Below are 11,919 nucleotides of genomic sequence, written 5' to 3'. Positions count from 1 at the left end.
AATATAACTTGTATTAGCTCCAACATATGGTTATTACACCCGAGTCACTAATTGGAGTGATAAAGATTGTGTAACTGTGTATCACCCTGGTTATAAGGATTTGAATCTCCTTCTCTTGTCTTAAAAAAAAAAAAGACATTCGGATATTAGATAGTACTAGAAACTCGCGATGATAGAATTGTAGGAAAATGGGCCCTCGTGAGATTGTTTTTGCACAGATGGGCCAACTCCTTGTTTGGGCTCGGTAAAGAGCGATCCCATACACATATCTACATGATGAGGCCTAACTTCTTTTTGTTAGGGCAGTCAGGCCCATTTTAAGAAACACAAACATTGCCTCCTTAAAGAGCCCAATCGGCAGCACTGACCAATTACCATGGGTTGGGAAGACTGCAATTTCAATTGGCTGAAATTGTTGTAATTCCAACCAAAATCTTATTAAATCATCATATTTTTTTTCGTGAACGGCATATGGATGATAAAAACATGTTGCATTAGTAATAAGGTTTTCCTTGTATAAAACCATATGAAATAAACGTTATTGAAGATTTATATATAACTTTCGATTTTGTCTTTACACACACGCAAGTGAAATATTCCATTTGAATTCATCTAATTTTTTTTTTCAATAAAAGTCGACGATTGACTCAAAATCTACTATATACATCTAAAATATTCAATAACACATTTTCCACCATAATTTAACATGAGTTAAATTACAGCAATTCCAGCCAATTGGAATTGCATCCCCCAAACCCAATTACCATTGCCATATTAATTAAGACTAGAATTGTGATAATAAAGTGGTCCATATAATATAATCAGTACTTAACAACGTGGGTGAGTGATAATTATTGAATTATTACTTACTTAAATAGCATTATTGATAGGAACATGCAACAAACTAAAAACAATTAAATCTTTGAAAAAATTGAGAATCATTAATGTATATGTCAATTCAACCCACCTGTCTATCATTAAGATCACAATGAGTTTCCACACCAAATCAATCAAGTAATACATCAAAATCCTGATGTAACACATAGCTATCTAGCTAACATTTTTTAGGTCACTGAAAAGATACAACTCGTTCTCGAATCTTCATACATTTCAACTTAATAACCTAAATTTTCAAATTTGTTTTAAGTTGATAATTCGTGTGGATTTTTCGAGCCACCATCACGGTTATCTCGCGAAAAGTTGTAGGACGGAAAATTAAATAATTCAACTACAAAACATGAATGAAGCAAACAGTACGTGCTCGGATTAATTGTAATATATAACATTATAATGTGTGATAATGCTTTAGCTTGTTTGGTGCTTAAAAGTTGACCTGCAGATATAATTGAACAAGAATATTAAGATATGGTTTAAATTCTAATTAACATATTGAAATCTTCCAATTACTCTTAACACTTTCTTTAATAACTCAAAGACCACACCAATTGATGTGCTGTTATGTTCAGTCTTGTCAATCATCTTGTTTTATTAGTAAGGTTAAGGTACTCTCCCTCACAAGTTATTTAATTATTTTATTTGTGTGATATTGACATTAGAACAACCATGGGCAAGGCTGTGAGGGCATTGACTAATATTTCATGGACAAATATTGTTTACAATTATTTTTTTAATAAAGGAGTTTGATGTGCTATCAAGTGGTACCCTTTTTTTAATAATTGAATAGGATATCATATAATTTTTTTTTAGACATCTAATATGAGCTTAAACTTAGGTCGTCAAGCTGCCTGTACAAAAGTTTCCTACCTGATAACATAATAAGTTGAGACAAAGGTCAGTGCGTTGTGTTTGACAATCTGAGTTTAGAACCATATTGAATGTTCAAAGAACAATCTTTTGGTGTTATTTCTTATTTAAAAATGTAAAAAAATTTATATGATATTATTCTCGATCAGATCCAAATCTACTAGTCTACAATTGTAAAGTAGAGGAGTAATTAAAAAAAAAAAGTACAGATTATTTTAGGGCAGTGAGCCCCACAGGAACATCCTTATTCCTTAAGATGCATAGTAGTGTGCAATGAGGTGGTTGTGTTTCGGACACCATTTAGTCCTCACCTTCTCTAGGTGCGCTTCATTTTACTTGAGCCGCGTAGTTAGACTCAAAGACTTCAAATTTTCCACATAAATCTCTCCTCTCTCCGTCTCTCTCACACACACGGACAACGAAGAAAGGGAGCAGTTCTGATCGAAAATGATAAAAATCTTAACAGTTGGTATTTCAATTGTCAAATTTAATGTACGGAATTCAAGTAAATTTATGGGCTCCACATGTCTCACATTATATACATGAAATTATATATATGAAATCTTGTGGGTATACTCGACAGACAAGTGAGATAACTGGGATCGGCGTCACTTTTCAAACCCCCCTTTTTTACTTCCCACACCCCTGTCAGATTATCAACTTTATTGAAATGATGGGTGTCTAATCTCAACCCCAATTTGTTGCACTTAAATGGCTTGTGATTGGTGCGTGTTTTTCACGTACATGGTAAAAAGAGCTTGATGAGATTATTTGGGACGAAGACAAAAAAAACCAATGAATGATTGTGATGTGTTGCTAACTGGCTTACCTATGCATTAATATTATTTTTTTTATACATTTAAATGGTAGTTCAACATAATTGTTAATTCTGGAATTATAAATATATATTTATATATATTAAGGATTGTTGGCTGTAAACAACATGTCATTTCACATTTATTATGTAGTGGTTTATAAACAAAAAGATGATTTTGTGGACTGAATATTCTCTTTAATTAATTATTAGTTGTGTGCATGCTTAATATATATATTAATTAATAACATTTTTTGGTAATTGAGAATTCTTCAACCCAACATATCTATCAGACATGTTGGTTAGCTCTAAACTCGGGCTGTCAACTCAGTTCACTTCACGCTGGATTTAAAATAGTTCTCTATTCAAATAAAACTCCCTCATTGTAATGAATGTGGGCCAACTTGTCCCAATTACAAATAAGCTTTTGAAATGAACATTTAGAAAAATAATAGAGGGGTTTATAAATATAATATCAAATTTAAAAATTATATTAAATTTTTTATCATTACATTTTATTTCATATGAGATTATATATATACCGGGCATGAAGAACAATATAAACAACAATCCAAACAGTAAAGAGAAAATGAGAGGAATAATATATGTTTACGTGGTGGTTCGATCAAGAATATAGGAATTTCAATAGTATATTTGGTTGAGTTTATATTTTTTTATACTAGCTATTTAGGTTTATACTAAAAATAATCAAATCATATTGTAATCATATTACGTAATTATGTTACGCTCTACACTCTCGCTCAATTTCCTATTTTTTTAGAATTTTTATGTATTAAATAATTTATTCTAATATATAACACCAACATACAACAGCACAAGCAAATTTGAACCTTCAACAATTTTAAAAAAGAAAATCACCTAATTAAGCTGTCAACTGTCGAGGTGAAAATGGGCAACGTACTACAGCAGACAAATACAGAGAAGCAACAGTCAATCAAAAGACAAAGTATTGTAAGATTTGCTTGACTTTTATAATCTAGACTAAAATATCAAGGAATGTCTAATCAATAGGGGTGTAGATAGTAAAAAAAGGGTCTCAATAACAGGACCCAACTGGGATACAGATCCCTATCAGTACTGAATAGAGAGGAAGGCGTGCTCTTGTCATTTGTCAGAAGCCGCCAACATCAATGTCTTTTCCAGACAAATCCCCTTTTTTAATTACACAAACGCACACCTCCTTGCCACTTCAAAAAAAAAACAAAGAAAAGTCAATCCAACTGGCTCGATCATGACCTCCACCATCCTATATAACTCTACCCTCTCTGTTTCTTTCTATTTGCCCTGTAAACTAATTCAATTAGTCTTCCAAGTTCTTGATGATCCCCAAAATGTGCAGGTTCAATCTTATATTAGGGTTTTCAATTTGTCTGAGTTTGTTTGCCTTCCCAGATACCATATCTGCACAACTCAAACAAAACTTCTACGCTACAATTTGTCCAAATGTTAATGTTGAAAACGTTGTTAGAGGTGTTGTCAGAACGAAATTTCAACAAACGTTTGTTACTGTTCCTGCAACTCTTCGTCTCTTCTTCCATGATTGCTTTGTCCAGGTATTCATTAATCGCCCAATTTATATATATATCTTGTTAAATAGATGTACAGAGTAATTGGTCTGAAAATAGTAGTTGCATTATTTTCTTGACACAACAGGGCTGTGATGCTTCGGTTATAATTGCATCCACTTCAAACAACCAGGCCGAGAAGGACCACCCGGACAATCTGTCGTTGGCCGGAGACGGATTCGACACGGTCATCAAAGCCAAAGCAGCAGTTGAAGCAACCAGCTGCAAGAATAAGGTCTCTTGTGCTGATATTCTTGCCATGGCGACCCGAGACGTGATTGCACTGGTGAGTCCAATCATTTTCTTCCTTGATTTTCATTGCCTGGATTTGTGATTTTATTTTAGTTTGTTGAATGGCTGACTAAATAAGGAGAATGTGATGTTAACACAGTCCGGTGGTCCTTCATATGCTGTTGAATTGGGAAGATTGGATGGGCTTAGCTCAACAGCTTCAAGTGTGGAAGGGAAGCTGCCTCAGCCGAATTTCAATTTGAATCAGTTGAACGCCTTGTTTGGTGCTAATGGCCTCACGCAACAGGACATGATCGCTCTCTCAGGTAAGTCACGTGTTGAAATTCTCAGCGCAAACATATTAATAATATTGTTGCTTTGTCGCCAAAATAAGAAAACGTGTCATCGTTAATGTGAGAGTATGGGCTAACTTAAAAACCACTCGGTTGAGTTATGCAAGACCGATGTGACAAGTGACAGTATATCCATGCATTTCTACCATTCTGATGATCATGGTTTGCTGGTTTTGCAGCGGCGCACACCGTCGGATTCTCTCATTGTGGCAAGTTCTCGAACCGGATATACAGTTTCAGCGCTCAAAATCCAGTGGATCCTACGCTGAACCCGACATATGCGACGCAGCTTCAGGGAATGTGCCCAAAGAATGTGGATCCAAGCATAGCCATCAACATGGACCCGAACACACCTAACACATTTGACAACAAATACTTCACCAATCTTCAACAAGGCAAGGGTCTCTTCACGTCGGATCAAGTACTCTTCACGGACACAAGGTCCAAGCCCACTGTTGATGCATGGGCCAAAAACTCGCCAGCCTTTCAACAGGCCTTCGTTACTGCCATGACCAAATTGGGTCGGGTCGGGGTGAAAACCGGGACGAACGGGAACATCCGTCGCGATTGTGGAGTGTTTAATTAAGCTAAATAATTCCAGAATATGTCAAAGATGAAGCCAAATCTCAACTTTCAGATTTTGTGATCAAGGAAATTGATTATTGCAAGTGGGTTTGTCAAACAAAATAAGGGTTGTTGTGTTGTACATGTTGAAGACAAAAATAATTGTCGATTAATGTGACAGCACATATTCATTGAACTAGTTATTTAATCTCTACTAATAAATAATGTTTCACTTGTGAGTTTTTACTTCTCTTTAATCCTTTTGGCTACCAAATGCACTGTTTTTGGCTTGAGCGCACTCTCCTAAGATAAAAAGGTGTTAGATTGAGCAGTGCGATAGATATCACCGCATCGCGATGAGTTCAAAGCTAAAATTGTAAGGAGTTGCTTCCACTCACGACGTAATACGATTAACCGAATTTTTGACGTCAAAACACAAGGGTTTTTTTTCAATTTTGTCCCCAATAAACTTTATTATTCCATTTATATTTTTACAAAAATAAATACTTCAGAAATTAATTGATATCAATGGAAAATTCTAATTTTATCCCACCAAACCAAATGAAGCACCAAACACTTTCTGTCACCTCACCTCACAACAATTTCGAAACTAACTTCACCTCATCGCAGGAGATCAAAACACAATACATTCCCGAACAGATCCTTAAAACAAATGAGGGTAGTTACGCTGTACATGTTGAAGACATAAATAATAGTGGATCAATTTGACAGCACACGTATTCTGAACTTTATTTTTTTCCTTGTAATAAATAATCTCCCACTTTTGACTTCTTCTTATCTTATATCCTTGAAAGCAAAACTATTGTTGAATAGAACCTATAAAAACAAGACGTATAAGTAATAACAAGATGAAGGGTCCACTACTTAGTGCGACTGCCAAACAAATATGCACCAAAGGAGTTGATATTCCACGTACATCGCATCAGCAGCGCAGCTGTTGTTTGAAAGAAGAAAGTCCGAGTAATCACCACGTCGCTTCCTGCATGTAATTCACGCAAACATATCAAATGTCATTCCTAGTGAATATGATGCTTGCATGATTTGTCAAAAGCTCGACCATTGTATGGTTTTCTCTCACATCATATATCCATATTTACCTGCTCCAAATTGACATCATGACAAAACAATGGGGTCAATGATGGCTTCTTATCATCATGCAATTATTTACAGTGATGCTAACAACTAACAATACAATTATATATAAGGACCGTGAAGAAGAAGACTCGGGAGGTCTTGAGTTCGATTCCCACTGGGAGTGATATTATTTTGGCCACCGCTGGGCTTTGGCTCAACTTACTAGCATACCCATATCGAATGCTTAAAGGAAAACTTGTATGGCGTTGTTCTCAGATTTAAAAAAAAAAAAAAAAACAGGAAGAAGACATTTTTCTCAATAATTTACTTATATCCACACATTCTCTAGATATTCTTATCTCCATGTATTGATGTCCATTGTCCTCGATCACATATGATGCCTGCTTAGAAAGTTTGAAAGAAGAAACAATAATCAATAATCAGAGATTAATCATACAAGGTGGGGACTTGGAAGCATCTAGCAAATTGAAGAAATAGACAAACAAATAATGATTCAGTCCTAGGAAAGTATGAGCTAATCCATAATAAATGTTGTAATAGGCTCATGTCACATATATAGCACGCAAATAAGCCTTCACTGGTACAATTACTTCCCCACTTGAGACCAATTATCCACAAGTTTCCATCCATCATAAACTGTTGCCCACTGACATAAATTATACGGCAATGTATCTAAAATGAAAATGAAAGAACTTTAAAGTTGCAGAAAAAATCACAAAGTTCCAAAAATTCTGCACTTTTTTCAAACATAGCATGTATATCATCAATTCAATCTTTTCATGACATGTAATAAACTGAGATCTTGAAAGTCATACCTGAGAAAGTTCTTCAGATTTGATGCTATCTTTTCTTAGTTTCCTTCGCACCTTGAATCTTTCTACTCCGGCTCCATAGACTTTTTTTTAGAAAATCTCACTCTGCTTAAGATCAGTAAGACAGTAATGCTGACTCTAATCGTCTCTGGGAAAAGACTAGTTTCGTTCTTTGATCTCTCAAAGTGAGAAGATCAGGGTGAAAGAAAAGAGGCGGGGGGTATGAACGTGAACAGAACCACTTAAAAACAAAGTATAGAGGCAAATCATTTGAATAATAAAGAGCAAGTAAATTAATTTGATAATCAAACTGCTGGATGTCTATGGTGAAGAAGAAGAAAAATAAACCTTCAGATAGATATAGTGCTAAGAAAGTGCACAGAACCACTTGATCTTCAGTAAAGCGGGGAAAATCAGAATATCAATAATAAGATGGCGCCAGACAAAATACCAAAACCCTGGACTAGGTGCAACAAAACATGTTGTCTGTGAAAGCAAATATTCATAACTTTTCTGCAGCCCAAGACGAGCAATCACATGGTTATATGATGTAAGTACGCAAAGGAAATCCATAGAACTTCATTAAAAATAGAGCACTTCTCAACACATCCAAAACGAGGAAAATAAATTTCCATGGATTACCATGAAAACAGCTTAAGAAGTATTCAAACAAGAATTAACCTTGGAATATACGTGAAGTTCAGCTGATAGATGTTCTAAAGAGCTCATTACACCAATTTCCAATCCATTGACTTACCTGAGTAACTTGGGTCCAACCTTCAATCACCCACCTGCAACAGTTCAAAATCAAGTAATACATGTATGAATTCCTAGTTTCTATTATAGCAAATTATCCCCTTCATATACTCAAACTCAAACTTCAGATGGGCAGATATCCTAACAAAGGTCCCAGCATATGTCTCTTAGAACTATTAATTTACCCGCTTCAACATATCAAACTTCAGTAACAGTTCAAAAAACAATACAGATTTATAACAAGTAAAGTCTACATTTTTGTCATGTTGCTAATAAGTTAATTAGGACTAATTTTCAAATACTCCACCCTTTTGGATTTCCATCCAAAAGTAATTTATGAAGCATAGCTAGTCCACTTTACTAAGAAAGTGAAGTCTACCACCTTGTTATGCTCTGATCTCATCATGACGCTGCTTAACTAGAACCACAAAAGAGGTCAAGTCAGTCTTGCTCACACCAAAGTGATTCGTCATGCTGCCACATTTCACACTCAATTAAAATGCCTATACTAAAGAAACAAAAACAAGATCTCCATAATCGTCATAACTAGCAAGTGAAATAACAGTATAAATGGCAAAGGTTACAGCACCCAAAGTGAGACACTCAAGTGAACCCTTCAACACCACTAACAAAAACTATGCATAGTAATTATCAAAAAAAAAAAAAAAAAAACAAACAATGCCCTCAAGCCTAATATAACATAAACACCATATAACTCTAACAAACTATTCATAGTTAAGGTAAACAACTCACATGCACAAGGCTCCCGCAATGGGTGAGGTCGGGGACATGCGGAATGTAATATATGGAGAGGATGTTACGCATATAAAAATCTGCTAGCAAAATGTTTAAGATACCTCCGACCCAGTGCACGTGAATGTGGTAAGTAGTCATATGATATTCTGATTCATCCAAGGAGTGTTTAAATATATTAAAAGAAATGAAGATAAAATCAAGTAAGTATCAAATTCCATCTTAATGAAGGGGTCACATTCACATGATATACTGATAATTCAGTATCAAGCTTTGCAGAAATTAAAGCCCATGTAAAGAAGTAGATCAAAATGAAACTTCCTTTTTATGCCTTTAGTTAAAAAGATTTTGTTTTTTATTTTGAATTCTACTAGAAATGATTAAAAAAAATTATTATCTTTCATATGGTGCCAGAACTTTTGTGAAAATTTAATTGTATGCAATAGCAAAGCAATGAATGAAACACGTGTGGGCAATCAAGAGGGGTCGGTGGAGAAGGGAGTATCGAAATAACAATTTAAACAATAGAGTAAAGAACAGTTTGGCATAGCTTAAAGGACAAGATTTATTAAGAAAGCCAATACAATGAGGAAAGTAAAGATATGAGTTGAAGAGCTGCTGACCTATTCATAACAGTTAGTTTCTTACAAGTATTGCTACAATTTTCTTTTGCCGTCATTGTATCACCCCCGACACATTCAGGGGTGTAAAGGGATATTTACAACCTAATCACCTCGATCCAAAACTTCCATGATGAGTTCTACTTATTTACTTCAGCAGTTCATATATAGCAATGCGCTAAGATTAATGTTAGAGTCGTATAACAGTAATAAGCCATAATGAGTGTTCGGTGAAACTTCTGGTCCGACTGAAATTATCTGCATATCATTAATTTCGTTCTGATGATGCACGCCAGCAAAATTTTTCAAGTTGCATCGGCCACTCTTCCCCAAGTATTAAATGATTAAACTCCATTGCAACCTTCAAGTCCAACATGGAAACAGGAGCAGATCCACTAGATTTTTCTACATTTCTAACAGGCCACATCCCATTTAAACCGTGCATTACAGGACCGGACCTTTGGTCTATATACTTTTGTCCAGATCTTGAAGCAGTGAGTTCCAAACAGGGCTTTATCATTCTTTTCAGGAAAACATCAATGCTGTTGTTCAACAGATTGGCACAATCTTCCGAGATCTTTAATCCCTCCTTCATCAACTTCTCCTCCAGTCTCTTTCTCAATGAACTGGTATCAGGTAGCTCACCGCAGCTATGACAAGTCTGAGTACAAAACGCAGATGTAAGTCCATTACACATAACTTTTCGCATCCCTTTATTGTTCAAGGGTATGCCAAGAGGAGGTCTAACAGGGCTCCTACTATGAGCACTCGGGCTTGCAGCAGCCTGATCAACCTCTTCTCCATCTTCCACAGAACCCGGGGGCCTGCTACCCAAAGAAAGTAACTCAGTAGCACTCTGTTGTCCTTGATACTTAGGTACTGACTCTTCAACTGAAATATTATGGGTTTTCCCATGAGGCCCAAGAGGGCTCAGACGGTCCCTGAATTTGCGATCACGAAGGTTTGGAGTCCTCCCCTTACGAGGGGATTGGGGAAAATCCCTGCACAGTGACTGGAGACTACTTCTTTGATACCCATTTGGCACTTTAATATTCAAAGAACCTTCCAGTTTACCAGCCTTTGATGGGGGAGTCTTTGAAAGGTACACATTTCTCATAATTGATCTGATCAGATGATTATGAAGAGGAACACTTTCCCTCCCGACTGTGCCAATGCAAAGTTGATCAAACTCAGATTTGCTAATCTTAGAAGCTAAATATTTTGCTAGAAGACTAAAGTAGCTCGTTGCTCTTGAACGTCCAAGCTTCCTTTCCATCCGAGATTTCATCTCTAGAGTGTCTATCCGGGAAAATTGATGGCTAGTCGGCATTCTACTTCCCATTTTCATCGCTATCACGAAAACCAAAATTTTAGGCAATTACACAAACTCATTAAAATGCAAACAACAAGAATAGTGGTTCTCAAAATTCAAAGCATACTTAAAGGTGCAAAAGAAGCACCACATTAAATCAAAGCCCTAAAGCTCATTAGTTTCAGGCAAGGAAATTTATCAAACTTCTTTCGATTATCATTTCAGAACTCCATATATTACGAACTGAAATCAAAATCTCAACCATTACAAATTCACATAGCCGAACTTAATTTTCAGAAAAAAGGGATAAAGAAGCATCGAAATTACTAATAAATAACTTCACTAACACTTCGACTTCCAAAACGAGATCCAATCGAGAATTCGAGCAAAAGAACAAGAACCCAGTAAAGAAATTCAAACCCTCGACAAGTAATACCCTAAAAGCAAGAAGGATAAAGAAAAAACCTGGATATGGAAACAATGAGAATGGCCTGGACAGAAATCGCTGACTTCACAACGATTTATGGATCGCTTCTTGCATCAACTTTCCTTGCTCGCGACAGAGAGTAGAGAGATTAGGGTTCTTCGCGGGCATTGGCTTCGATCAAGTCACTTTGGGGGAGGTCAAAGGTTCACGTGCGTTTTACTTTTGTGTTATTTGCTGATGAGGTGTGTTAGTTCTTTCAATCATAGGACCCCCAAGAACTTGGATGTCTATTCACACGGGTTTTCCTGCCCCGAGGCGACAATTCTTCACCTGTTATTAAGCCCCGCACTTGTATCTAACGGCCTAAATCAATCCACGTGGTGCTAGTCATCAATCGAGAGAACATGTGATAATGAGGACTATTTCCACCTCTACTTAACTAAATACACCCCATCCTAAATAAACCCTAGTCGAAAACATAACATTTATGAGTACACCACAATTTCAGTTTTTTCCAATTTTGTAGTCTGCACCTCATAATCTCAGTCGTTGGATCTCATCAACGATTAAAGAAAATAAAAAAAATAATACTAAACTCAGTAGCAAGATGAGGAGCAATTCTTGAAGGAAACAATGGTTGTGGTCGTTATTGAGCCTTCGAATTGCACATTCCAGCTTTCGATGGATTACATGAATGAGATTGAGCCTTCGTGAAGAAGATCCGTTGTGCGGAGGAGGAGGTGAACATCCGGATCTGGGTGGGTCTTTTGCTTCTCTCTCTCTTTCCCTCTATGCTTCTCTCACTCAGTTC

General features: G+C 36.2%; 2 protein-coding genes and 1 long non-coding RNA gene across 4 annotated transcripts; 1 reads left to right on the top strand and 2 right to left on the bottom strand.

Moving 5' to 3' along the window:
* The first annotated feature begins 3,878 nt into the window (after nt 1-3,878).
* Nucleotides 3,879-5,562, top strand: LOC119998459 (peroxidase 73-like). The gene is made up of 4 exons (XM_038845799.1): nt 3,879-4,152; nt 4,253-4,450; nt 4,556-4,721; nt 4,928-5,562. Exons 1-4 carry the CDS (start codon nt 3,919-3,921, stop codon nt 5,332-5,334), a joined length of 1,005 nt encoding a protein of 334 aa, XP_038701727.1. The 5' UTR covers nt 3,879-3,918; the 3' UTR covers nt 5,335-5,562.
* Nucleotides 5,563-5,754: 192 nt separating this feature from the next.
* Nucleotides 5,755-8,324, bottom strand: LOC119998465. 2 transcript variants are annotated; one of them, XR_005468259.1, is made up of 2 exons: nt 7,244-8,324; nt 5,755-6,808 (listed from the first exon to the last, which is right to left on the bottom strand). It is a non-coding gene; the product is annotated as an uncharacterized LOC119998465 (long non-coding RNA). The 2 variants fall into 2 exon arrangements; XR_005468263.1 differs by having other exon boundaries at nt 5,755-6,312.
* Nucleotides 8,325-9,251: 927 nt separating this feature from the next.
* On the bottom strand, nt 9,252-11,399 carry LOC119998452. The gene is made up of 2 exons (XM_038845788.1): nt 11,147-11,399; nt 9,252-10,719 (listed from the first exon to the last, which is right to left on the bottom strand). Exon 2 carries the CDS (start codon nt 10,715-10,717, stop codon nt 9,638-9,640), a length of 1,080 nt encoding a protein of 359 aa, XP_038701716.1. The 5' UTR covers nt 10,718-10,719; nt 11,147-11,399; the 3' UTR covers nt 9,252-9,637.
* Between the last annotated feature and the right edge of the window lie 520 nt (nt 11,400-11,919).

The sequence above is a fragment of the Tripterygium wilfordii genome, chromosome 1 (assembly GCF_013401445.1).
Source record: "Tripterygium wilfordii isolate XIE 37 chromosome 1, ASM1340144v1, whole genome shotgun sequence".
NCBI lineage: Eukaryota > Viridiplantae > Streptophyta > Magnoliopsida > Celastrales > Celastraceae > Tripterygium > Tripterygium wilfordii.
Note: the sequence above shows the minus strand (reverse complement) of the source record. Positions and strands in the feature narration are given on the sequence as shown.

Coding starts and splice junctions, on each gene's coding strand:
- LOC119998459 (XM_038845799.1), top strand. CDS start 3,919: ATGATCCCCAAAATGTGCAGGTTCAATCTTATATTAGGGTTTTCAATT. Junction 4,153..4,252: donor TCCATGATTGCTTTGTCCAG/GTATTCATTAAT, acceptor TTGACACAACAG/GGCTGTGATGCTTCGGTTAT. Junction 4,451..4,555: donor CCCGAGACGTGATTGCACTG/GTGAGTCCAATC, acceptor ATGTTAACACAG/TCCGGTGGTCCTTCATATGC.
- LOC119998452 (XM_038845788.1), bottom strand. CDS start 10,717: ATGAAAATGGGAAGTAGAATGCCGACTAGCCATCAATTTTCCCGGATA.